The following is a 27,018-nucleotide window of genomic DNA, read 5'->3' on the forward strand; positions in this document are numbered from 1 at the left end:
CATTGGGATTGTGTAGAATGGGAGTGAACGGGAAGGGGCTTGATCCATTGGGATTGTGTAGAATGGGTGAATGGACCAGAACTGGCCCGGGGGTGGGGGGGTGGGGGGTTGGCATCAGTCTGCAACAGTCACTCGTAAATCCAAAGGGGTATTAAGGAAAAATGTCTTTTCCCGGAGAGTGGGGAGAATGTGGGACTTGCTCCCATAGGGAATGGTCAAGGTGAATAGCAGAGATGTATTGAAGGTGGGGTGGCGGAACATTAGATAAACACACGAAGGGGCCAGGAGTAGGTGGATATGTTGATGAGGTGAGATGTAGTCGGTGGGAGATCCATACGGGCTGGATGGGCTCAATGACTGGTTTCGGTGCCATGGCTTCTAAGCAATGGTCCCCAGGGTGACCGCTGCCCCCTGCTGGGGTGGGCTCACCAACACGTGTTGAATCGAACCGTTCTTATTTTCTGCTCTCGTCCCATTTCTCTCCCCCAGGGGAACATTGTGGCCATTAAACACATCAACCGGAAGAGAGTGGAGCTGACACGCAACGTGCTATTCGAGCTCAAACACGTATGTTCCATTTCCGTTTCCCCTTCGTTCTCTACCCCATCTTCGATTGATAAAATCCAGAACTGAAAAGCGGTAACAGCGCGCGGGACGGCACTCATCGATTTCCGTAAAATCAGTAACCAATCTGGTTCATTCATATCCTCTTTAGGGAGGGAAATCGGCCGTCCTTACCCCTGTCTGGCCTATAGGTGACTCCAGTCTCCCCCCCCCCCCCCCCCCCCCCCATACACACACACACAGCGATGTCCATTGGGATTGTGTGCAATGGGAGTGAACGGGAAGGGGTTTGGGTCCATTGGGATTGTGTACAATGGGAGTGAACGGGAAGGGGTTTGATCCATTGGGATTGTGGACAATGGGAGTGAACGGGAAGGGGTTTGGGTCCATTGGGATTGTGTACAATGGGAGTGAATGGGAAGGGGTTTGGGTCCATTGGGATTGTGGACAATGGGAGTGATCGGGAAGTGGTTTGATCCATTGGGATTGTGAACAATGGGAGTGAACGGGAAGGGGTTTGGGTCCAATGGGATTGTGTACAATGGGAGTGAACGGGAAGGGGTTTGATCCATTGGGATTGTGTACAATGGGAGTGAACGGGAAGGGGTTGGTCCATTGGGATTGTGTACAATGGGAGTGATCGGGAAGTGGTTTGATCCATTGGGATTGTGTACAATGGGAGTGAATGGGAAGAGGTTTGATCCATTGGGATTGTGTACAATGGGAGTGAATGGGAAGTGGTTTGATCCATTGGGATTGTGGACAATGGGAGTGAACGGGAAGGGGTTTGGGTCCATTGGGATTGTGTACAATGGGAGTGAATGGGAAGGGGTTTGGGTCCATTGGGATTGTGGACAATGGGAGTGATCGGGAAGTGGTTTGATCCATTGGGATTGTGAACAATGGGAGTGAACGGGAAGGGGTTTGGGTCCAATGGGATTGTGTACAATGGGAGTGAACGGGAAGGGGTTTGATCCATTGGGATTGTGTACAATGGGAGTGAACGGGAAGGGGTTGGTCCATTGGGATTGTGTACAGTGGGAGTGAACGGGAAGGGGTTTGGGTCCATTGGGATTGTGGACAATGGGAGTGAACGGGAAGGGGTTTGATCCATTGGGATTGTGTACAATGGGAGTGAACGGGAAGGGGTTTGGGTCCATTGGGATTGTGTACAATGGGAGTGAACGGGAAGGGGTTTGGTCCATTGGGATTGTGTACAATGGGAGTGAACGGGAAGGGGTTTGATCCATTGGGATTGTGGACAATGGGAGTGAACAGGAAGGGGTTTCATAGATTTCATAGAATTTACAGTGCAGAAGGAGGCCATTCAGCCCATCGAGTCTGCACCGGCTCTTGGAAAGACCACCCTACCAAGATCCACACCTCCACCCTATCCCCATAACCCAGTAACCTCCCCCCAACACTAAGGGCAATTTTGGACACTAAGGGCAATTTTGAATGACCAATCCACCTAACCTGCACATCTTTGGACTGTGGGAGGAAACCGGAGCACCCGGAGGAAACCCACGCACACACGGGGAGGACGTGCAGACTCCGCACAGACAGTGACCCAAGCCGGGAATCGAACCTGGGACCTTGGAGCTGTGAAGCAATTGTGCTATCCACAATGCTACCGTGCTGCCCTCGGTAGGTCCCAGTTTGATCCATTGGGATTGTGTACAGAGTGAATGGGAAGGGGTTTGATCCATTGGGATTGTGTGCAATGGGAGTGAATGGGAAGGGGTTTGATCCATTGGGATTGTGTACAATGGGAGTGAATGGGAAGGGGTTTGGGTCCATTGGGATTGTGTACAATGGGAGTGAATGGGAAGGGGTTTGGGTCCATTGGGATTGTGTACAATGGGAGTGAACGGGAAGGGGTTTGGGTCCATTGGGATTGTGTACAATGGGAGTGAACGGGAAGGTGTTTGATCCATTGGGATTGTGTGCAATGGGAGTGAATGGGAAGGGGTTTGATCCATTGGGATTGTGTACAATGGGAGTGAATGGGAAGGGGTTTGACCCATTGGGATTGTGTACAATGGGAGTGAATGGGAAGGGGTTTGATCCATTGGGATTGTGTACAATGGGAGTGAATGGGAAGGGGTTTGATCCATTGGGATTGTGTACAATGGGAGTGAACGGGAAGGGGTTTGGGGTCCATTGGGATTGTGTGCAATGGGAGTGAACGGGGAGGGGTTTGATCCATTGGGATTGTGTGCAATGGGAGTGAATGGGAAGGGGTTTGATCCATTGGGATTGTGTACAGAGTGAACGGGAAGGGGTTTGGGTCCATTGGGATTGTGTACAATGGGAGTGAACGGGAAGGGGTTTGGGTCCATTGGGATTGTGTACAATGGGAGTGAACGGGAAGGGGTTTGATCCATTGGGATTGTGTACAATGGGAGTGAACGGGAAGGGGTTTGGGTCCATTGGGATTGTGGACAATGGGAGTGAACGGGAAGGGGTTTGGGGCCATTGGGATTGTGTACAATGGGAGTGAATGGGAAGGGGTTTGATCCATTGGGATTGTGGACAATGGGAGTGAACGGGAAGGGGTTTGGATCCATTGGGATTGTGTACAATGGGAGTGAACGGGAAGGGGTTTGGGTCCATTGGGATTGTGTACAATGGGAGTGAACGGGAAGGTGTTTGATCCATTGGGATTGTGTGCAATGGGAGTGAATGGGAAGGGGTTTGATCCATTGGGATTGTGTACAATGGGAGTGAATGGGAAGGGGTTTGATCCATTGGGATTGTGTACAATGGGAGTGAATGGGAAGGGGTTTGATCCATTGGGATTGTGTACAATGGGAGTGAATGGGAAGGGGTTTGATCCATTGGGATTGTGTACAATGGGAGTGAACGGGAAGGGGTTTGGGGTCCATTGGGATTGTGTGCAATGGGAGTGAACGGGGAGGGGTTTGATCCATTGGGATTGTGTGCAATGGGAGTGAATGGGAAGGGGTTTGATCCATTGGGATTGTGTACAGAGTGAACGGGAAGGGGTTTGGGTCCATTGGGATTGTGTACAATGGGAGTGAACGGGAAGGGGTTTGGGTCCATTGGGATTGTGGACAATGGGAGTGATCGGGAAGGGGTTTGATCCATTGGGATTGTGTACAATGGGAGTGAATGGGAAGGGGTTTGATCCATTGGGATTGTGTACAATGGGAGTGAATGGGAAGGGGTTTGATCCATTGGGATTGTGTACAATGGGAGTGAACGGGAAGGGGTTTGGGGTCCATTGGGATTGTGTGCAATGGGAGTGAACGGGGAGGGGTTTGATCCATTGGGATTGTGTGCAATGGGAGTGAATGGGAAGGGGTTTGATCCATTGGGATTGTGTACAGAGTGAACGGGAAGGGGTTTGGGTCCATTGGGATTGTGTACAATGGGAGTGAACGGGAAGGGGTTTGGGTCCATTGGGATTGTGGACAATGGGAGTGATCGGGAAGGGGTTTGGGTCCATTGGGATTGTGTACAATGGGAGTGAACGGGAAGGGGTTTGGGTCCATTGGGATTGTGGACAATGGGAGTGAACGGGAAGGGGTTTGGGTCCATTGGGATTGTGTACAATGGGAGTGAATGGGAAGGGGTTTGATCCATTGGGATTGTGTGCAATGGGAGTGAATGGGAAGGGGTTTGATCCATTGGGATTGTGTACAATGGGAGTGAATGGGAAGGGGTTTGATCCATTGGGATTGTGTACAATGGGAGTGAATGGGAAGGGGTTTGATCCATTGGGATTGTGTACAATGGGAGTGAATGGGAAGGGGTTTGATCCATTGGGATTGTGTACAATGGGAGTGAACGGGAAGGGGTTTGGGGTCCATTGGGATTGTGTGCAATGGGAGTGAACGGGGAGGGGTTTGATCCATTGGGATTGTGTGCAATGGGAGTGAATGGGAAGGGGTTTGATCCATTGGGATTGTGTACAGAGTGAACGGGAAGGGGTTTGGGTCCATTGGGATTGTGTACAATGGGAGTGAACGGGAAGGGGTTTGGGTCCATTGGGATTGTGTACAATGGGAGTGAACGGGAAGGGCTTTGATCCATTGGGATTGTGTACAATGGGAGTGAACGGGAAGGGGTTTGGGTCCATTGGGATTGTGGACAATGGGAGTGAACGGGAAGGGGTTTGGGTCCATTGGGATTGTGTACAATGGGAGTGAATGGGAAGGGGTTTGATCCATTGGGATTGTGGACAATGGGAGTGAACGGGAAGGGGTTTGGATCCATTGGGATTGTGTACAATGGGAGTGAACGGGAAGGGGTTTGGGTCCATTGGGATTGTGTACAATGGGAGTGAACGGGAAGGTGTTTGATCCATTGGGATTGTGTGCAATGGGAGTGAATGGGAAGGGGTTTGATCCATTGGGATTGTGTACAATGGGAGTGAATGGGAAGGGGTTTGATCCATTGGGATTGTGTACAATGGGAGTGAATGGGAAGGGGTTTGATCCATTGGGATTGTGTACAATGGGAGTGAATGGGAAGGGGTTTGATCCATTGGGATTGTGTACAATGGGAGTGAACGGGAAGGGGTTTGGGGTCCATTGGGATTGTGTGCAATGGGAGTGAACGGGGAGGGGTTTGATCCATTGGGATTGTGTGCAATGGGAGTGAATGGGAAGGGGTTTGATCCATTGGGATTGTGTACAGAGTGAACGGGAAGGGGTTTGGGTCCATTGGGATTGTGTACAATGGGAGTGAACGGGAAGGGGTTTGGGTCCATTGGGATTGTGTACAATGGGAGTGAACGGGAAGGGGTTTGATCCATTGGGATTGTGTACAATGGGAGTGAACGGGAAGGGGTTTGGGTCCATTGGGATTGTGGACAATGGGAGTGAACGGGAAGGGGTTTGGGTCCATTGGGATTGTGTACAATGGGAGTGAATGGGAAGGGGTTTGATCCATTGGGATTGTGGACAATGGGAGTGAACGGGAAGGGGTTTGGATCCATTGGGATTGTGTACAATGGGAGTGAACGGGAAGGGGTTTGGGTCCATTGGGATTGTGTACAATGGGAGTGAACGGGAAGGGGTTTGCGTCCATTGGGATTGTGTACAGTGGGAGTGAACGGGAAGGGGTTTGGGGTCCATTGGGATTGTGTACAGTGGGAGTGAACGGGAAGGGGTTTGATCCATTGGGATTCTATCCAGAGGGAATGTGTAAGTTAGAAATGTGTGCCTTTTGGTCAGTTGACATACTGTCGATCATGTGTATGGAGCGATGGGCAGGTAGTACTCAATGTCCTTCAAGGTTTATGAGTGTGGGGCACAGACTGCAGCCAATTCCTGAAGTCTAGCCTCCCGGGTGGCCACCTGTTTCCATGACCCTGCCTCTCTCTTACCCTGCAGATGAGAGATGTACAAAACGAACACCTGACTCGCTTCATCGGAGCTAGCATCGATCAACCAAACATCTGCATCATTACAGAGTACTGTCCCCGGGGCAGCCTACAGGTATGGAGTCTGAGGGTGGGACCTTCCACTGCAAAGTCGAGGCGGGGAGCTTTTCCCGCTGGGTGCGCTTCGTGGGTGGGGGTGCTTTTTCAACGTGCAGCTGAAGCCCTGCCACGTAGGCCGACTGCGATGGGAGTGCCTTTCAAAGAGAATTCCGAGGTGAGACCTTCGCGGGTGAAGATTGGAGATCCTGCTGTGGGAGACGAAGTTGCAGTGAGAATGATTGACGTGCAGTGCCACTGGGCGGGCTTTTGCGAAATCCATGGAATCCGTCCCGGTCGCGTTTGTCACTTGTTGCGTAGTGTGGGGCGCCCGTTGCCAGCTGACTTGTCAATCCATGTGCACCCTTCATACTTTTATCTTCCTTACGAGACAGCCGTCTCCTTATCATCTATTTTCAGGACATTCTGGAGAATGAGAGCATTACCTTGGACTGGATGTTTCGATACTCGCTGATCAATGACATTGTCAAGGTAAGGGCCAAATGATTTGTGCTCCGTAAGCGTTCAATGCAGCAAAGAGAAACACGCAGGATACTGGGTAGTGATGTCTATGAAAGCTTAGCGCCATTGAAGAATAGTGGTCAGAGAGGGGACTATTGGGGGTCCGAGGTAAACATTCAACCATGAAGGGGGAGCGGAGATGAGTGGACTCTACCCCTGCTCCAGTTCCCCGTGCTCTTGCGTGCAAGGACCCCAGCAAAAGCCACCAGTTTCCTGAGAGGATGGAGACGGGGCAGCAGCCCCGGGGGGAGGGCGGTTACCACTGCGGGTGCGGGTGAGAGCTGGTGTCAGCGGAGGGCGCAACAACAACTTGCATTTGTGGAGCACCTGCCGCAGAACGGAACGTGCGAGGCTGCCGAACGGTGGACGAGATTATCAAACAAAGGCACATTCTCTCGGCGATGTCAGGAGATGTGGGCTGCAGGTGACCAAAGGCTCGGTTTTGAGGAGCATCTTAAGGAGGAGAGGGAGCACACGGTTTGGAGAGGTTGAGGGAGGGATTTCCGGAGCTTAGTGTCCGAGGCCCGACCATCTTCAGCTGCTTCATCAATGACCTTCCCTCCATCACAAGGTTAGAGATGGGGATGGTCACTGATGACTGCACAATGTTCAGCACCATTCGCGACTCCCCAGACACTGAAGCAGTCCCTGTCCAAATGCAGCAAGACCCGGACAATATCCAGGCTCGGGCTGGCAAGGGGCAAGTTACATTCGCGCCACACAAGTGCCAGGGAATGTCCATCTCCGACAAGAGAGGATCTAACCATCGCCCCGTGACATTCAATGGCATTACCGTCGCTGAATCCCCCACTATCAACATCCTGGGGTTACCATTGATCAGAAACTGAACTGGACCCAGCCGTATAAATACTGTGGCTACCAGAGCAGGTCAGAGGCTGGGAATCCTGCGGAGAGGAACTCACCTCCTGACCACCACCACCCCCCCCCCCCCACACCCACCCCCACCCCCCACCCCCCCCCCCCCCACACCCCCCCACCCCCCCACCCCCCCACACCCCCCCGTCTCTCTGCCCAAGTCTCCAAACGGTCTAAATCCTGCTGTATCCTCTGACAGTCCTCATCGCTATCCGCAATTCCACCAACCTTTGTGTCGTCTGCAAACCTACGAATCAGACCAGTTACATCTTCCTCCAAATCATTTATATAGACTACGAACTGCAAAGGTCCCAGCACTGATCCCTACGGATCGAGATGAAGAGGAGGCTCCTCCCTCGGCGAATCTTCGGAATCCTCGTCGCCACAAGGCTGTGCCACCGAGCGCAGGAAAATGGCGGAGCCAGCTCGAGGGGGCGAATGGGCCGCAGCTCCTACTTCTTGTGTTCTTATTTCAGGGGGTTGCAGCAGAGTGGGGGGGGGGGTGGGGGGAGCGGTTGCGTGGTTCGGAGGCGGGGGGGGGGGTGGCGGTGTGGCGGGGGGCACGCGCCTGGCGGTGATGTCGTCGTGGGAATCTCCATTAAAACGAGGAGGAGAGGTTTGAACGCGGGCAACGGGAGGTCATGGACGCCAGCGAAGAAAGTGGGACGGGTGGGGCGCGGGGGAGGGGAGGGGGCTGCGTTATGCTTGTGCCTCGATCCGGGCCGTCCTGGCTGCCTCGTTCGCTCGCCCCGCGCGCCCTGATTTGCCTCCGTCTCTCCTCCTTCCAGGGGATGGCATTCCTGCACAACAGCGTCATCGGTTGTCACGGAAACCTCAAGTCCTCCAATTGCGTAGTTGACAGTCGCTTTGTGCTGAAGATCACAGATTACGGGCTGACCTGCTTCAGATCGTCGCCCCGCTCCGAAGACCAGCTCCTCATGTATGCAAGTGCGTCACCTCCGACGATCAACGTCAATTATTGCTCAGCGTGCCTTACGCGGTCGGCCCCCTGGGCCAGCGAGGAGGGCGCAGGACCTCTCCCGCCCCGGCGCCGCGAACTCCGCGATGGCTGAGGGCACGAACCGTGCGTCGGGAATCCCAGTACGGGAATCACGGGGGGTGAGGGATGCGGCCCCCTCTCCCACAGGGAGCAGAGACAAATTTGTGTGTGGGACCCGTACCCCAGTGAGAGTCAGAGTATGTGGGACCCGTACCCCAGTGAGAGTCAGTTTGTGTGGGACGCGTACCCCAGTGAGAGTCAGTGTGTGTGGGACCCATACCCCAGTGAGAGTCAGTGTGTGTGGAGCCCGTACCCCAGTGAGAGTCAGTGTGGTGTGGGGCCCGTACCCCAGTGAGAGTCAGTGTGTGTGGGACCCGTACCCCAGTGAGAGTCAGTGAGTGTGGGACACATACCCCAGTGAGAGTCAGTGTGTGTGGAACCCGTACCCCAGTGAGAGTCAGTGTGTGTGGGACCCGTACCCCAGTGAGAGTCAGTGTGTGTGGGACCTGTACCCCAGTGAGAGTCAGTGTGTGTGGGACCCGTACCCCAGTGAGAGTCAGTGTGTGTGGGACCCGTACCCCAGTGAGATTCAGTGTGTGTGGGACTGTACCCCAGTGAGAGTCAGTGTGTGTGTGGGACCCGTACCCCAGTGAGGGTCAATGTGTGTGGGACCCGTACCCCAGTGAGAGTCAGTTTGTGTGGGACCCGTACCCCAGTGAGAGTCAGTGTGTGTGGGACTGTACCCCAGTGAGAGTCAGTGTGTGTGTGGGACCCGTACCCCAGTGAGAGTCAGTTTGTGTGGGACGCGTACCCCAGTGAGAGTCAGTTTGTGTGGGACGCGTACCCCAGTGAGAGTCAGTGTGTGTGGGACCCGTACCCCAGTGAGGGTCAGTGTGTGTGGAACCCGTACCCCAGTGAGAGTCAGTGAGTGTGGGACCCGTACCCCAGTGAGGGTCAGTGTGTGTGGGACCCGTACCCCAGTGAGGGTCAGTGTGTGTGCGACCCGTGCCACAGTGAGAGTCAGTGTGTGTGGGACCCGTACCCCAGTGAGAGTCAGTGTGTGTGGGACCCGTACCCCAGTGAGAGTCAGTGTGTGTGGGACCCGTACCCCAGTGAGAGTCAGTGTGTGTGGAACCCGTACCCCAGTGAGAGTCAGTGTGTGTGGGACCCGTACCCCAGTGAGAGTCAGTGTGTGTGGGACCCGTACCCCAGTGAGAGTCAGTGTGTGTGGGACGCGTACCCCAGTAAGAGTCAGTGTGTCTGGGACCCGTACCCCAGTGAGAGTCAGTGTGTGTGGGACCCGTACCCCAGTGAGAGTCAGTGTGTGTGGGACCCGTACCCCAGTGAGAGTCAGTGTGTGTGGGACTGTACCCCAGTGAGAGTCAGTGTGTGTGGGACTGTACCCCAGTGAGAGTCAGTGTGTGTGGGGCCCGTACCCCAGTGAGAGTCAGTGTGTGTGGGACTGTACCCCAGTGAGAGTCAGTGTGTGTGGGACTGTACCCCAGTGAGAGTCAGTGTGTGTGGGACTGTACCCCAGTGAGAGTCAGTGTGTCTGGGACCCATACCCCAGTGAGAGTCACTGTGTGTGGGACCCGTACCCCAGTGAGAGTCAGTGTGTGTGGGACCAGTACCCCAGTGAGAGTCAGTGTGTGTGGGACGCGTACCCCAGTAAGAGTCAGTGTGTCTGGGACCCGTACCCCAGTGAGAGTCAGTGTGTGTGGGACCCGTACCCCAGTGAGAGTCAGTGTGAGTGGGACCCGTACCCCAGTGAGAGTCAGTGTGTGTGGGACCCGTACCCCAGTGAGAGTCAGTGTGTGTGGGACCCGTACCCCAGTGAGAGTCAGTGTGTGTGGGACCCGTACCCCAGTGAGAGTCAGTGTGTGTGGGACCCGTACCCCAGTGAGAGTCAGTGTGTGTGGGACCCGTACCCCAGTGAGAGTCAGTGTGTGTGGGACGCGTACCCCAGTAAGAGTCAGTGTGTCTGGGACCCGTACCCCAGTGAGAGTCAGTGTGTGTGGGACTGTACCCCAGTGAGAGTCAGTGTGTGTGGGACTGTACCCCAGTGAGAGTCAGTGTGTGTGGGGCCCGTACCCCAGTGAGAGTCAGTGTGTGTGGGACTGTACCCCAGTGAGAGTCAGTGTGTGTGGGACTGTACCCCAGTGAGAGTCAGTGTGTGTGGGACTGTACCCCAGTGAGAGTCAGTGTGTCTGGGACCCGTACCCCAGTGAGAGTCACTGTGTGTGGGACCCGTACCCCAGTGAGAGTCAGTGTGTGTGGGACCAGTACCCCAGTGAGAGTCAGTGTGTGTGGGACTGTACCCCAGTGAGAGTCAGTGTGTGTGGGACTGTACCCCAGTGAGAGTCAGTGTGTGTGGGACTGTACCCCAGTGAGAGTCAGTGTGTGTGGGACTGTACCCCAGTGAGAGTCAGTGTGTGTGGGGCCCGTACCCCAGTGAGAGTCAGTGTGTGTGGGACTGTACCCCAGTGAGAGTCAGTGTGTGTGGGACTGTACCCCAGTGAGAGTCAGTGTGTGTGGGACTGTACCCCAGTGAGAGTCAGTGTGTCTGGGACCCGTACCCCAGTGAGAGTCACTGTGTGTGGGACCCGTACCCCAGTGAGAGTCAGTGTGTGTGGGACCAGTACCCCAGTGAGAGTCAGTGTGAGTGGGACCCGTACCCCAGTGAGAGTCAGTGTGTGTGGGACCCGTACCCCAGTGAGAGTCAGTGTGTGTGGGACCCGTACCCCAGTGAGAGTCAGTGTGTGGGACCCGTACCCCAGTGAGAGTCAGTGTGTGTGGGACTGTACCCCAGTGAGAGTCAGTGAGTGTGGGACTGTACCCCAGTGAGAGTCAGTGTGTGTGGGGCCCGTACCTCAGTGAGAGTCAGTGTGTCTGGGACCCGTACCCCAGTGAGAGTCAGTGTGTGTAGGACCCGTACCCCAGTGAGAGTCAGTGTGTGTGGGATCCCGTACCCCAGTGAGAGTCAGTGTGTGTGGGACCCGTACTCCAGTGAGGGTCAGTGTGTGTGGGACCCGTACCCCAGTGAGAGTCAGTGTGTGTGGGACCCGTACTCCAGTGAGGGTCAGTGTGTGCGGGATCCGTACTCCAGTGAGAGTCAGTGTGTGTGGGACCCGTACCCCAGTGAGAGTCAGTGTGTGTGTGGGACCCGTACCCCAGTGAGGGTCAGTGTGTGTGGGACCCATACCCCAGTGAGAGCCAGTGTGTGTGGGACCCATACCCCAGTGAGAGTCAGTGTGTGTGGGACCCCTACACCAGTGAGAGTCAGTGTGTGTGGGACCCGTACCCCAGTGAGGGTCAGTGTGTGTGGGAGCTGTCCCCCAGTGAGAGTCAGTGTGTGTGGGACCCGTGCCCCAGTGAGAGTCAGTGTGTGTGGGACCCGTACCCCAGTAAGAGTCAGTGTATGTGGGACCCATACCCCAGTGAGAGTCAGTGTGTGTGGGATCCGTACCCCAGTGAGAGTCAGTGTGCGTGTGGGACCCGTACCCCAGTGAGAGTCAGTGTGTGTGGGACCCGCACCCCAGTGAGGGTCAGTGTGTGGGACCCGTACCCCAGTGAGAGTCAGTGTGTGTGGGACCCGTACCCCAGTGAGGGTCAGTGTGTGTGGGACCCGTACCCCAGTGAGAGTCAGTGTGTGTGGGACTGTACCCCAGTGAGAGTCAGTGTGTGTGGGACTGTACCCCAGTGAGAGTCAGTGTGTGTGGGACTGTACCCCAGTGAGTGTCAGTGTGTGTGGGACCCGTACCCCAGTGAGAGTCAGTGTGTGTGGGACCCGTACCCCAGTGAGAGTCAGTGTGTGTGGGATCCCGTACCCCAGTGAGAGTCAGTGTGTGTGAGACCCGTACTCCAGTGAGGGTCAGTGTGTGTGGGACCCGTACCCCAGTGAGGGTCAGTGTGTGTGGGACCTGCACCCCAGAGAGTCAGTGTGTGTGTGACCCGTACTCCAGTGAGAGTCAGTGTGTGTGGAACCCGTACCCCAGTGAGAGTCAGTGTGTGTGGGACCCGTACCCCAGTGAGAGTCCGTGTGTGTGGGACCCGTACCCCAGTGAGAGTCAGTGTATGTGGGACCCGTACCCCAGTGAGACTCAGTGTGTGTGTGGGTCCCGTACCCCAGTGAGAGTCAGTGTGTGTGGGACCCATACCCCAGTGAGAGTCCGTGTGTGTGGGACCCGTATCCCAGTGAGAGTCAGTGTGTGTGGGACCCGTACTCCAGTGAGGGTCAGTGTGTGCGGGATCCGTACCCCAGTGAGAGTCAGTGTGTGTGGGACCCGTACCCCAGTGAGAGTCAGTGTGTGTGTGGGACCCGTACCCCAGTGAGGGTCAGTGTGTGTGGGACCCATACCCCAGTGAGAGCCAGTGTGTGTGGGACCCGTACCCCAGTGAGAGTCAGTGTGTGTGGGACCCCTACACCAGTGAGAGTCAGTGTGTGTGGGACCCGTACCCCAGTGAGGGTCAGTGTGTGTGGGAGCTGTCCCCCAGTGAGAGTCAGTGTGTGTGGGACCCGTGCCCCAGTGAGAGTCAGTGTGTGTGGGACCCGTACCCCAGTAAGAGTCAGTGTATGTGGGACCCATACCCCAGTGAGAGTCAGTGTGTGTGGGATCCGTACCCCAGTGAGAGTCAGTGTGCGTGTGGGACCCGTACCCCAGTGAGAGTCAGTGTGTGTGGGACCCGCACCCCAGTGAGGGTCAGTGTGTGGGACCCGTACCCCAGTGAGAGTCAGTGTGTGTGGGACCCGTACCCCAGTGAGAGTTAGTGTGTGTGGGAGCCGTACCCCAGTGAGAGTCAGTGTGTGTGGGATCCCGTACCCCAGTGAGAGTCAGTGTGTGTGCGACCCGTACCCCAGTGAGAGTCAGTGTGTGTGGGACCCGTACCCCAGTGAGAGTCAGTGTGTGTGGGACCCATACCCCAGTGAGGGTCAGTGTGTGTGGGACCCGTACCCCAGTGAGAGTCAGTGTGTGTGGGACTGTACCCCAGTGAGAGTCAGTGTGTGTGGGACTGTACCCCAGTGAGAGTCAGTGTGTGTGGGACTGTACCCCAGTGAGTGTCAGTGTGTGTGGGACCCGTACACCAGTGAGAGTCAGTGTGTGTGGGACCCGTACCCCAGTGAGAGTCAGTGTGTGTCGGATCCCGTACCCCAGTGAGAGTCAGTGTGTGTGAGACCCGAACTCCAGTGAGGGTCAGTGTGTGTGGGACCCGTACCCCAGTGAGGGTCAGTGTGTGTGGGACCTGCACCCCAGAGAGTCAGTGTGTGTGTGACCCGTACTCCAGTGAGAGTCAGTGTGTGTGGGACCCGTACCCCAGTGAGAGTCAGTGTGTGTGGGACCCGTACCCCAGTGAGAGTCCGTGTGTGTGGGACCCGTACCCCAGTGAGAGTCAGTGTATGTGGGACCCGTACCCCAGTGAGACTCAGTGTGTGTGTGGGACCCGTACCCCAGTGAGAGTCAGTGTGTGTGGGACCCATACCCCAGTGAGAGTCCGTGTGTGTGGGACCCGTATCCCAGTGAGAGTCAGTGTGTGTGGGACCCGTACCCCAGTGAGAGTCAGTGTGTGTGGGACCCGTACCCCAGTGAGAGTCAGTGTGTGTGGGACCCGTACCCCAGTGAGAGTCAGTGTGTGTGGGACCCGTACCCCAGTGAGAGTCAGTGTGTGTGGGACCCGTACCCCAGTGAGAGTCAGTGTGTGTGGGACCCGTACCCCAGTGAGAGTCAGTGTGTGTGGGACCCGTACCCCAGTGAGAGTCAGTGTGTGTGTGGAACCCGTACCCCAGTGAGAGTCAGTGTGTGTGTGGGACCCGTTCCCCAGTGAGAGTCAGTGTGTGTGGAACCCCTACCCCAGTGAGAGTCAGTGTGTGTGGGACCCGTACCCCAGTGAGAGTCAGTGTGTGTGGGACTGTACCCCAGTGAGAGTCAGTGTGTGTGGGACTGTACCCCAGTGAGAGTCAGTGTGTGTGGGGCCCGTACCCCAGTGAGAGTCAGTGTGTGTGGGACTGTACCCCAGTGAGAGTCAGTGTGTGTGGGACTGTACCCCAGTGAGAGTCAGTGTGTGTGGGACTGTACCCCAGTGAGAGTCAGTGTGTCTGGGACCCATACCCCAGTGAGAGTCACTGTGTGTGGGACCCGTACCCCAGTGAGAGTCAGTGTGTGTGGGACCAGTACCCCAGTGAGAGTCAGTGTGTGTGGGACGCGTACCCCAGTAAGAGTCAGTGTGTCTGGGACCCGTACCCCAGTGAGAGTCAGTGTGTGTGGGACCCGTACCCCAGTGAGAGTCAGTGTGAGTGGGACCCGTACCCCAGTGAGAGTCAGTGTGTGTGGGACCCGTACCCCAGTGAGAGTCAGTGTGTGTGGGACCCGTACCCCAGTGAGAGTCAGTGTGTGTGGGACCCGTACCCCAGTGAGAGTCAGTGTGTGTGGGACCCGTACCCCAGTGAGAGTCAGTGTGTGTGGGACCCGTACCCCAGTGAGAGTCAGTGTGTGTGGGACGCGTACCCCAGTAAGAGTCAGTGTGTCTGGGACCCGTACCCCAGTGAGAGTCAGTGTGTGTGGGACTGTACCCCAGTGAGAGTCAGTGTGTGTGGGACTGTACCCCAGTGAGAGTCAGTGTGTGTGGGGCCCGTACCCCAGTGAGAGTCAGTGTGTGTGGGACTGTACCCCAGTGAGAGTCAGTGTGTGTGGGACTGTACCCCAGTGAGAGTCAGTGTGTGTGGGACTGTACCCCAGTGAGAGTCAGTGTGTCTGGGACCCGTACCCCAGTGAGAGTCACTGTGTGTGGGACCCGTACCCCAGTGAGAGTCAGTGTGTGTGGGACCAGTACCCCAGTGAGAGTCAGTGTGAGTGGGACCCGTACCCCAGTGAGAGTCAGTGTGTGTGGGACCCGTACCCCAGTGAGAGTCAGTGTGTGTGGGACCCGTACCCCAGTGAGAGTCAGTGTGTGGGACCCGTACTCCAGTGAGGGTCAGTGTGTGTGGGACCCGTACCCCAGTGAGAGTCAGTGTGTGTGTGGGACCCGTACCCCAGTGAGGGTCAGTGTGTGTGGGACCCATACCCCAGTGAGAGCCAGTGTGTGTGGGACCCATACCCCAGTGAGAGTCAGTGTGTGTGGGACCCCTACACCAGTGAGAGTCAGTGTGTGTGGGACCCGTACCCCAGTGAGGGTCAGTGTGTGTGGGAGCTGTCCCCCAGTGAGAGTCAGTGTGTGTGGGACCCGTGCCCCAGTGAGAGTCAGTGTGTGTGGGACCCGTACCCCAGTAAGAGTCAGTGTATGTGGGACCCATACCCCAGTGAGAGTCAGTGTGTGTGGGATCCGTACCCCAGTGAGAGTCAGTGTGCGTGTGGGACCCGTACCCCAGTGAGAGTCAGTGTGTGTGGGACCCGCACCCCAGTGAGGGTCAGTGTGTGGGACCCGTACCCCAGTGAGAGTCAGTGTGTGTGGGACCCGTACCCCAGTGAGGGTCAGTGTGTGTGGGACCCGTACCCCAGTGAGAGTCAGTGTGTGTGGGACTGTACCCCAGTGAGAGTCAGTGTGTGTGGGACTGTACCCCAGTGAGAGTCAGTGTGTGTGGGACTGTACCCCAGTGAGTGTCAGTGTGTGTGGGACCCGTACCCCAGTGAGAGTCAGTGTGTGTGGGACCCGTACCCCAGTGAGAGTCAGTGTGTGTGGGATCCCGTACCCCAGTGAGAGTCAGTGTGTGTGAGACCCGTACTCCAGTGAGGGTCAGTGTGTGTGGGACCCGTACCCCAGTGAGGGTCAGTGTGTGTGGGACCTGCACCCCAGAGAGTCAGTGTGTGTGTGACCCGTACTCCAGTGAGAGTCAGTGTGTGTGGAACCCGTACCCCAGTGAGAGTCAGTGTGTGTGGGACCCGTACCCCAGTGAGAGTCCGTGTGTGTGGGACCCGTACCCCAGTGAGAGTCAGTGTATGTGGGACCCGTACCCCAGTGAGACTCAGTGTGTGTGTGGGTCCCGTACCCCAGTGAGAGTCAGTGTGTGTGGGACCCATACCCCAGTGAGAGTCCGTGTGTGTGGGACCCGTATCCCAGTGAGAGTCAGTGTGTGTGGGACCCGTACTCCAGTGAGGGTCAGTGTGTGCGGGATCCGTACCCCAGTGAGAGTCAGTGTGTGTGGGACCCGTACCCCAGTGAGAGTCAGTGTGTGTGTGGGACCCGTACCCCAGTGAGGGTCAGTGTGTGTGGGACCCATACCCCAGTGAGAGCCAGTGTGTGTGGGACCCGTACCCCAGTGAGAGTCAGTGTGTGTGGGACCCCTACACCAGTGAGAGTCAGTGTGTGTGGGACCCGTACCCCAGTGAGGGTCAGTGTGTGTGGGAGCTGTCCCCCAGTGAGAGTCAGTGTGTGTGGGACCCGTGCCCCAGTGAGAGTCAGTGTGTGTGGGACCCGTACCCCAGTAAGAGTCAGTGTATGTGGGACCCATACCCCAGTGAGAGTCAGTGTGTGTGGGATCCGTACCCCAGTGAGAGTCAGTGTGCGTGTGGGACCCGTACCCCAGTGAGAGTCAGTGTGTGTGGGACCCGCACCCCAGTGAGGGTCAGTGTGTGGGACCCGTACCCCAGTGAGAGTCAGTGTGTGTGGGACCCGTACCCCAGTGAGAGTTAGTGTGTGTGGGAGCCGTACCCCAGTGAGAGTCAGTGTGTGTGGGATCCCGTACCCCAGTGAGAGTCAGTGTGTGTGCGACCCGTACCCCAGTGAGAGTCAGTGTGTGTGGGACCCGTACCCCAGTGAGAGTCAGTGTGTGTGGGACCCATACCCCAGTGAGGGTCAGTGTGTGTGGGACCCGTACCCCAGTGAGAGTCAGTGTGTGTGGGACTGTACCCCAGTGAGAGTCAGTGTGTGTGGGACTGTACCCCAGTGAGAGTCAGTGTGTGTGGGACTGTACCCCAGTGAGTGTCAGTGTGTGTGGGACCCGTACACCAGTGAGAGTCAGTGTGTGTGGGACCCGTACCCCAGTGAGAGTCAGTGTGTGTCGGATCCCGTACCCCAGTGAGAGTCAGTGTGTGTGAGACCCGAACTCCAGTGAGGGTCAGTGTGTGTGGGACCCGTACCCCAGTGAGGGTCAGTGTGTGTGGGACCTGCACCCCAGAGAGTCAGTGTGTGTGTGACCCGTACTCCAGTGAGAGTCAGTGTGTGTGGGACCCGTACCCCAGTGAGAGTCAGTGTGTGTGGGACCCGTACCCCAGTGAGAGTCCGTGTGTGTGGGACCCGTACCCCAGTGAGAGTCAGTGTATGTGGGACCCGTACCCCAGTGAGACTCAGTGTGTGTGTGGGACCCGTACCCCAGTGAGAGTCAGTGTGTGTGGGACCCATACCCCAGTGAGAGTCCGTGTGTGTGGGACCCGTATCCCAGTGAGAGTCAGTGTGTGTGGGACCCGTACCCCAGTGAGAGTCAGTGTGTGTGGGACCCGTACCCCAGTGAGAGTCAGTGTGTGTGGGACCCGTACCCCAGTGAGAGTCAGTGTGTGTGGGACCCGTACCCCAGTGAGAGTCAGTGTGTGTGGGACCCGTACCCCAGTGAGAGTCAGTGTGTGTGGGACCCGTACCCCAGTGAGAGTCAGTGTGTGTGGGACCCGTACCCCAGTGAGAGTCAGTGTGTGTGTGGAACCCGTACCCCAGTGAGAGTCAGTGTGTGTGTGGGACCCGTTCCCCAGTGAGAGTCAGTGTGTGTGGAACCCCTACCCCAGTGAGAGTCAGTGTGTGTGGGACCCGTACCCCAGTGAGAGTCAGTGTGTGTGGGACCCCTACCCCAGTGAGAGTCAGTGTGTGTGGAACCCGTACCCCAGTGAGAGTCAGTGTGTGTGGGACCCGTACCCCATTGAGAGTCAGTGTATGTGGGACTCGTACCCCAGTGAGAGTCAGTGTGTGTGGGAGCTGCACCCCAGAGAGTCAGTGAGTGTGGGACCCGTACCCCAGTGAGAGTCAGTGTATGTGGGTCCCGTACCCCAGTGAGAGTCAGTGTGTGTGGGACCTGCACCCCAGAGAGTCAGTGTGTGTGGGACCCGTACCCCAGTGAGAGTCAGTGTGTGTGGGACCCGTACCCCAGTGAGAGTCAGTGTGTGTGGGACCCGTACCCCAGTGAGAGTCAGTGTGTGTGTGGGACCCGTACCCCAGTGAGAGTCAGTGTGTGTGGGACACGTACCCCAGTGAGAGTCAGTGTGTGTGTAGGACTTGTACCCCAGTGAGAGTCAGTGTGTGTGGGACCCGTACCCCAGTGAGAGTCAGTGTGTGTGGGACCCGTACCCCAGTGAGAGTCAGTGTGTGTGTGGGACTTGTACCCCAGTGAGAGTCAGTGTGTGTGGGACCCGTACCCCATTGAGAGTCAGTGTGTGTGGGACCTGTACCCCAGTGAGAGTCAGTGTGTGTGGGACCCGTACCCCAGTGAGAGTCAGTGTGTGTGGGACCCGTACCCCAGTGAGAGTCAGTGTGTGTGGAAACCGTACCCCAGTGAGTCAGTGTGTGTGGGACCCGTACCCCAGTGAGAGTCAGTGTGTGTGGAACCCGTACCCCAGTGAGAATCAGTGTGTGTGGGACCCGTACCCCAGTGAGAGTCAGTGTGTGTGGAACCCCTACCCCAGTGAGAGTCAGTGTGTGTGGGACCCCTACCCCAGTGAGAGTCAGTGTGTGTGGGACCTGTACCCCAGTGAGAGTCAGTGTGTGTGGGACCCGTACCCCAGTGAGAGTCAGTGTGTGTGGGACCCGTACCCCAGTGAGAGTCAGTGTGTGTGGAACCCGTAACCCAGTGAGAGTCAGTGTGTGTGGGACCTGTACCCCAGTGAGAGTCAGTGTGTGTGGGACCCGTACCCCAGTGAGAGTCAGTGTGTGTGGGACCCGTACCCCAGTGAGAGTCAGTGTGTGTGGGACCCGTACCCCAGTGAGAGTCAGTGTGTGTGGGACCCGTACCCCAGTGAGAGTCAGTGTGTGTGGGACCCCGTACCCCAGTGAGAGTCAGTGTGTGTGGGACCCGTACCCCAGTGAGAGTCAGTGTGTGTGGGACCCGTACCCCAGTGAGAGTCAGTGTGTGTGGGACCCGTACCCCAGTGAGAGTCAGTGTGTGTGGGACCCGTACCCCAGTGAGAGTCAGTGTGTGTGGAAGCCGTACCCCAGTGAGAGTCAGTGTGTGTGGGACCCGTACCCCAGTGAGGGTCAGTGTGTGTGGGACCCGTACCCCAGTGAGAGTCAGTGTGTGTGGGACCCGTACCCCAGTGAGATTCAATGTGTGTGGGACGCGTACCCCAGTAAGAGTCAGTGTGTCTGGGACCCGTACCCCAGTGAGAGTCAGTGTGTGTGGGACTGTACCCCAGTGAGAGTCAGTGTGTGTGGGACTGTACCCCAGTGAGAGTCAGTGTGTGTGGGGCCCGTACCCCAGTGAGAGTCAGTGTGTGTGGGACTGTACCCCAGTGAGTGTCAGTGTGTGTGGGACTGTACCCCAGTGAGAGTCAGTGTGTGTGGGACTGTACCCCAGTGAGAGTCAGTGTGTCTGGGACCCGTACCCCAGTGAGAGTCACTGTGTGTGGGACCCGTACCCCAGTGAGAGTCAGTGTGTGTGGGACCAGTACCCCAGTGAGAGTCAGTGTGAGTGGGACCCGTACCCCAGTGAGAGTCAGTGTGTGTGGGACCCGTACCCCAGTGAGAGTCAGTGTGTGTGGGACCCGTACCCCAGTGAGAGTCAGTGTGTGGGACCCGTACTCCAGTGAGGGTCAGTGTGTGTGGGACCCGTACCCCAGTGAGAGTCAGTGTGTGTGGGACTGTACCCCAGTGAGAGTCAGTGAGTGTGGGACTGTACCCCAGTGAGAGTCAGTGTGTGTGGGGCCCGTACCTCAGTGAGAGTCAGTGTGTCTGGGACCCGTACCCCAGTGAGAGTCAGTGTGTGTAGGACCCGTACCCCAGTGAGAGTCAGTGTGTGTGGGATCCCGTACCCCAGTGAGAGTCAGTGTGTGTGGGACCCGTACTCCAGTGAGGGTCAGTGTGTGTGGGACCCGTACCCCAGTGAGAGTCAGTGTGTGTGGGACCCGTACTCCAGTGAGGGTCAGTGTGTGCGGGATCCGTACTCCAGTGAGAGTCAGTGTGTGTGGGACCCGTACCCCAGTGAGAGTCAGTGTGTGTGTGGGACCCGTACCCCAGTGAGGGTCAGTGTGTGTGGGACCCATACCCCAGTGAGAGCCAGTGTGTGTGGGACCCATACCCCAGTGAGAGTCAGTGTGTGTGGGACCCCTACACCAGTGAGAGTCAGTGTGTGTGGGACCCGTACCCCAGTGAGGGTCAGTGTGTGTGGGAGCTGTCCCCCAGTGAGAGTCAGTGTGTGTGGGACCCGTGCCCCAGTGAGAGTCAGTGTGTGTGGGACCCGTACCCCAGTAAGAGTCAGTGTATGTGGGACCCATACCCCAGTGAGAGTCAGTGTGTGTGGGATCCGTACCCCAGTGAGAGTCAGTGTGCGTGTGGGACCCGTACCCCAGTGAGAGTCAGTGTGTGTGGGACCCGCACCCCAGTGAGGGTCAGTGTGTGGGACCCGTACCCCAGTGAGAGTCAGTGTGTGTGGGACCCGTACCCCAGTGAGGGTCAGTGTGTGTGGGACCCGTACCCCAGTGAGAGTCAGTGTGTGTGGGACTGTACCCCAGTGAGAGTCAGTGTGTGTGGGACTGTACCCCAGTGAGAGTCAGTGTGTGTGGGACTGTACCCCAGTGAGTGTCAGTGTGTGTGGGACCCGTACCCCAGTGAGAGTCAGTGTGTGTGGGACCCGTACCCCAGTGAGAGTCAGTGTGTGTGGGATCCCGTACCCCAGTGAGAGTCAGTGTGTGTGAGACCCGTACTCCAGTGAGGGTCAGTGTGTGTGGGACCCGTACCCCAGTGAGGGTCAGTGTGTGTGGGACCTGCACCCCAGAGAGTCAGTGTGTGTGTGACCCGTACTCCAGTGAGAGTCAGTGTGTGTGGAACCCGTACCCCAGTGAGAGTCAGTGTGTGTGGGACCCGTACCCCAGTGAGAGTCCGTGTGTGTGGGACCCGTACCCCAGTGAGAGTCAGTGTATGTGGGACCCGTACCCCAGTGAGACTCAGTGTGTGTGTGGGTCCCGTACCCCAGTGAGAGTCAGTGTGTGTGGGACCCATACCCCAGTGAGAGTCCGTGTGTGTGGGACCCGTATCCCAGTGAGAGTCAGTGTGTGTGGGACCCGTACTCCAGTGAGGGTCAGTGTGTGCGGGATCCGTACCCCAGTGAGAGTCAGTGTGTGTGGGACCCGTACCCCAGTGAGAGTCAGTGTGTGTGTGGGACCCGTACCCCAGTGAGGGTCAGTGTGTGTGGGACCCATACCCCAGTGAGAGCCAGTGTGTGTGGGACCCGTACCCCAGTGAGAGTCAGTGTGTGTGGGACCCCTACACCAGTGAGAGTCAGTGTGTGTGGGACCCGTACCCCAGTGAGGGTCAGTGTGTGTGGGAGCTGTCCCCCAGTGAGAGTCAGTGTGTGTGGGACCCGTGCCCCAGTGAGAGTCAGTGTGTGTGGGACCCGTACCCCAGTAAGAGTCAGTGTATGTGGGACCCATACCCCAGTGAGAGTCAGTGTGTGTGGGATCCGTACCCCAGTGAGAGTCAGTGTGCGTGTGGGACCCGTACCCCAGTGAGAGTCAGTGTGTGTGGGACCCGCACCCCAGTGAGGGTCAGTGTGTGGGACCCGTACCCCAGTGAGAGTCAGTGTGTGTGGGACCCGTACCCCAGTGAGAGTTAGTGTGTGTGGGAGCCGTACCCCAGTGAGAGTCAGTGTGTGTGGGATCCCGTACCCCAGTGAGAGTCAGTGTGTGTGCGACCCGTACCCCAGTGAGAGTCAGTGTGTGTGGGACCCGTACCCCAGTGAGAGTCAGTGTGTGTGGGACCCATACCCCAGTGAGGGTCAGTGTGTGTGGGACCCGTACCCCAGTGAGAGTCAGTGTGTGTGGGACTGTACCCCAGTGAGAGTCAGTGTGTGTGGGACTGTACCCCAGTGAGAGTCAGTGTGTGTGGGACTGTACCCCAGTGAGTGTCAGTGTGTGTGGGACCCGTACACCAGTGAGAGTCAGTGTGTGTGGGACCCGTACCCCAGTGAGAGTCAGTGTGTGTCGGATCCCGTACCCCAGTGAGAGTCAGTGTGTGTGAGACCCGAACTCCAGTGAGGGTCAGTGTGTGTGGGACCCGTACCCCAGTGAGGGTCAGTGTGTGTGGGACCTGCACCCCAGAGAGTCAGTGTGTGTGTGACCCGTACTCCAGTGAGAGTCAGTGTGTGTGGGACCCGTACCCCAGTGAGAGTCAGTGTGTGTGGGACCCGTACCCCAGTGAGAGTCCGTGTGTGTGGGACCCGTACCCCAGTGAGAGTCAGTGTATGTGGGACCCGTACCCCAGTGAGAGTCAGTGTGTGTGGGACCCATACCCCAGTGAGAGTCCGTGTGTGTGGGACCCGTATCCCAGTGAGAGTCAGTGTGTGTGGGACCCGTACCCCAGTGAGAGTCAGTGTGTGTGGGACCCGTACCCCAGTGAGAGTCAGTGTGTGTGGGACCCGTACCCCAGTGAGAGTCAGTGTGTGTGGGACCCGTACCCCAGTGAGAGTCAGTGTGTGTGGGACCCGTACCCCAGTGAGAGTCAGTGTGTGTGGGACCCGTACCCCAGTGAGAGTCAGTGTGTGTGGGACCCGTACCCCAGTGAGAGTCAGTGTGTGTGTGGAACCCGTACCCCAGTGAGAGTCAGTGTGTGTGTGGGACCCGTTCCCCAGTGAGAGTCAGTGTGTGTGGAACCCCTACCCCAGTGAGAGTCAGTGTGTGTGGGACCCGTACCCCAGTGAGAGTCAGTGTGTGTGGGACCCCTACCCCAGTGAGAGTCAGTGTGTGTGGAACCCGTACCCCAGTGAGAGTCAGTGTGTGTGGGACCCGTACCCCATTGAGAGTCAGTGTATGTGGGACTCGTACCCCAGTGAGAGTCAGTGTGTGTGGGAGCTGCACCCCAGAGAGTCAGTGAGTGTGGGACCCGTACCCCAGTGAGAGTCAGTGTATGTGGGTCCCGTACCCCAGTGAGAGTCAGTGTGTGTGGGACCTGCACCCCAGAGAGTCAGTGTGTGTGGGACCCGTACCCCAGTGAGAGTCAGTGTGTGTGGGACCCGTACCCCAGTGAGAGTCAGTGTGTGTGGGACCCGTACCCCAGTGAGAGTCAGTGTGTGTGTGGGACCCGTACCCCAGTGAGAGTCAGTGTGTGTGGGACACGTACCCCAGTGAGAGTCAGTGTGTGTGTAGGACTTGTACCCCAGTGAGAGTCAGTGTGTGTGGGACCCGTACCCCAGTGAGAGTCAGTGTGTGTGGGACCCGTACCCCAGTGAGAGTCAGTGTGTGTGTGGGACTTGTACCCCAGTGAGAGTCAGTGTGTGTGGGACCCGTACCCCATTGAGAGTCAGTGTGTGTGGGACCTGTACCCCAGTGAGAGTCAGTGTGTGTGGGACCCGTACCCCAGTGAGAGTCAGTGTGTGTGGGACCCGTACCCCAGTGAGAGTCAGTGTGTGTGGAAACCGTACCCCAGTGAGAGTCAGTGTGTGTGGGACCCGTACCCCAGTGAGAGTCAGTGTGTGTGGAACCCGTACCCCAGTGAGAATCAGTGTGTGTGGGACCCGTACCCCAGTGAGAGTCAGTGTGTGTGGAACCCCTACCCCAGTGAGAGTCAGTGTGTGTGGGACCCCTACCCCAGTGAGAGTCAGTGTGTGTGGGACCTGTACCCCAGTGAGAGTCAGTGTGTGTGGGACCCGTACCCCAGTGAGAGTCAGTGTGTGTGGGACCCGTACCCCAGTGAGAGTCAGTGTGTGTGGAACCCGTAACCCAGTGAGAGTCAGTGTGTGTGGGACCTGTACCCCAGTGAGAGTCAGTGTGTGTGGGACCCGTACCCCAGTGAGAGTCAGTGTGTGTGGGACCCGTACCCCAGTGAGAGTCAGTGTGTGTGGGACCCGTACCCCAGTGAGAGTCAGTGTGTGTGGGACCCGTACCCCAGTGAGAGTCAGTGTGTGTGGGACCCCGTACCCCAGTGAGAGTCAGTGTGTGTGGGACCCGTACCCCAGTGAGAGTCAGTGTGTGTGGGACCCGTACCCCAGTGAGAGTCAGTGTGTGTGGGACCCGTACCCCAGTGAGAGTCAGTGTGTGTGGGACCCGTACCCCAGTGAGAGTCAGTGTGTGTGGAAGCCGTACCCCAGTGAGAGTCAGTGTGTGTGGGACCCGTACCCCAGTGAGGGTCAGTGTGTGTGGGACCCGTACCCCAGTGAGAGTCAGTGTGTGTGGGACCCGTACCCCAGTGAGATTCAATGTGTGTGGGACCCGTACCCCAGTGAGAGTCAGTGTGTGTGGGACCAGTACCTCAGTGAGAGTCAGTGTGTGTGGGGCCCGTACCCCAGTGAGAGTCAGTGTGTGTGGGACCCGTACCCCAGTGAGAGTCAGTGTGTGTGGGACCCCTACCCCAGTGAGAGTCAGTGTGTGTGGAACCCGTACCCCAGTGAGAGTCAGTGTGTGTGGGGCCCGTACCCCAGTGAGAGTCAGTGTGTGTGGGACCCGTACCTCAGTGAGAGTCAGTGTGTGTGGGACCCGTACCCCAGTGAGAGTCAGTGTGTGTGGGACCCCTACCCCAGTGAGAGTCAGTGTGTGTGGAACCCGTAACCCAGTGAGAGTCAGTGTGTGTGGGACCCGTATCCCAGTGAGAGTCAGTGTGTGTGGGACCCGTACCCCAGTGAGAGTCAGTGTGTGTGGGACCCGTACCCCAGTGAGAGTCAGTGTGTGGGGGACCCGTACCCCAGTGAGAGTCAGTGTGTGTGGGACCCGTACCCCAGTGAGAGTCAGTGTGTGTGGGACCCGTACCCCAGTGAGAGTCAGTGTGTGTGGGACCCGTACCCCAGTGAGAGTCAGTGTGTGTAGGACCCGTACCCCAGTGAGAGTCAGTGTGTGTGGGACCCGTACCCCAGTACGAGTCAGTGTGTGTGGAACCCGTACCCCAGTGAGAGAGTCAGTGTGTGTGGGACCCGTACCCCAGTGAGAGTCAATGTGTGTGGAACCCGTACCCCAGTGAGAGTCGGTGTGTGTGGGACCCGTACCCCAGTGAGAGTCAGTGAGTGTGGGACCCATACCCCAGTGAGAGTCAGTGTGTGTGGGACCTGTACCCTAGTGAGAGTCAGTGTGTGTGGGACCCGTACCCCAGTGAGAGTCAGTGTGTGTGGAACCCGTACCCCAGTGAGAGTCAGTGTGTGGGACCCGTACCCCAGTGACAGTCAGTATGTGTGGGACCCGTACCCCAGTGAGAGTCAGTGTGTGTGGGACACATACCCCAGTGAGAGTCAGTATGTGTGGGACCCGTACCCCAGTGAGTCAGTTTGTGTGGGACGCGTACCCCAGTGAGAGACAGTGTGTGTGGGACCCGTACCCCAGTGAGAGTCAGTGTGTGTGGAACCCGTACCCCAGTGAGAGTCAGTGTGTGTGGGACCCGTACCCCAGTGAGAGTCAGTGTGTGTGGAACCCGTACCCCAGTGAGAGTCAGTGTGTGTGGGACCCATACCCCAGTGAGAGCCAGTGTGTGTGGAACCCGTACCCCAGTGAGAGTCAGTGTGTGTGGGACCCGTACCCCAGTGAGAGTCAGTGTGTGTGGGACCCGTACCCCAGTGAGAGTCAGTGTGTGTGGGACCCGTACCCCAGTGACAGTCAGTATGTGTGGGACCCGTACCCCAGTGAGAGTCAGTGTGTGTGGGACCCATACCCCAGTGAGAGTCAGTATGTGTGGGACCCGTACCCCAGTGAGTCAGTTTGTGTGGAACCCGTACCCCAGTGAGAGTCAGTGTGTGTGGGACCCGTACCCCAGTGAGAGTCAGTGTGTGTGGAACCCGTACCCCAGTGAGAGTCAGTGTGTGTGGGACCCGTACCCCAGTGAGAGCCAGTGTGTGTGGAACCCATACCCCAGTGAGAGTCAGTGTGTGTGGGACCCGTACCCCAGTGAGAGTCAGTGTGTGTGGGACCCGTACCCCAGTGAGAGTCAGTGTGTGTGGAACCCGTACCCGAGTGAGAGGCAGTGTGTGTGGGACCCGTACCCCAGTGAGAGTCAGTGTGTGTGTGACCCGTACCCCAGTGAGAGTCAGTGTGTGAGGGACCCGTACCCCAGTGACAGTCAGCGTGTGGGGGACCCGTACCCCAGTGAGAGTCAGTGTGTATGGCACCCGTACCCCAGTGAGAGTCAGTGTGTGTGGAACCCGTACCCCAGTGAGAGTCAGTGCGTGTGGGACCCGTACCCCAGTGAGAGTCAGTGTGTGTGTGGAACCCGTACCCCAGTGAGAGTCAGTGTGTGTGGGACCCGTACCCCAGTGAGAGTCAGTGAGTGTGGGACCCGTACCCCAGTGAGAGTCAGTGTGTGTGGGACCCGTACCCCAGTGAGAGCCAGTGTGTGTGGAACCCATACCCCAGTGAGAGTCAGTGTGTGTGGGACCCATGCCCCAGTGAGAGTCAGTGTGTGTGGGGCCCGTACCCCAGTGAGAGTCAGTGTGTGTGGGAATCGTACCCCAGTGAGGGTCAGTGTGTGTGGGACCCGTACCCCAGTGAGAGTCATTGTGTGTGGGACCCGTACT

General features: G+C 57.4%; 1 protein-coding gene across 1 annotated transcript in view; it reads left to right on the top strand.

Moving 5' to 3' along the window:
* Positions 1 to 27,018, top strand: part of LOC140402973 (atrial natriuretic peptide receptor 1-like) — a 107,014-nt gene that overhangs the window by 61,298 nt on the left and 18,698 nt on the right. Inside the window, exons 10-13 of the mRNA XM_072490624.1 lie at positions 490 to 567; positions 5,928 to 6,032; positions 6,434 to 6,505; positions 8,200 to 8,359. Coding sequence (XP_072346725.1) covers positions 490 to 567; positions 5,928 to 6,032; positions 6,434 to 6,505; positions 8,200 to 8,359 — 415 coding nt within the window. The remainder of the gene's footprint in view (positions 1 to 489; positions 568 to 5,927; positions 6,033 to 6,433; positions 6,506 to 8,199; positions 8,360 to 27,018) is intronic.

Source organism: Scyliorhinus torazame, chromosome 26 (genome assembly GCF_047496885.1).
Source record: "Scyliorhinus torazame isolate Kashiwa2021f chromosome 26, sScyTor2.1, whole genome shotgun sequence".
Classification (NCBI taxonomy): domain Eukaryota; kingdom Metazoa; phylum Chordata; class Chondrichthyes; order Carcharhiniformes; family Scyliorhinidae; genus Scyliorhinus; species Scyliorhinus torazame.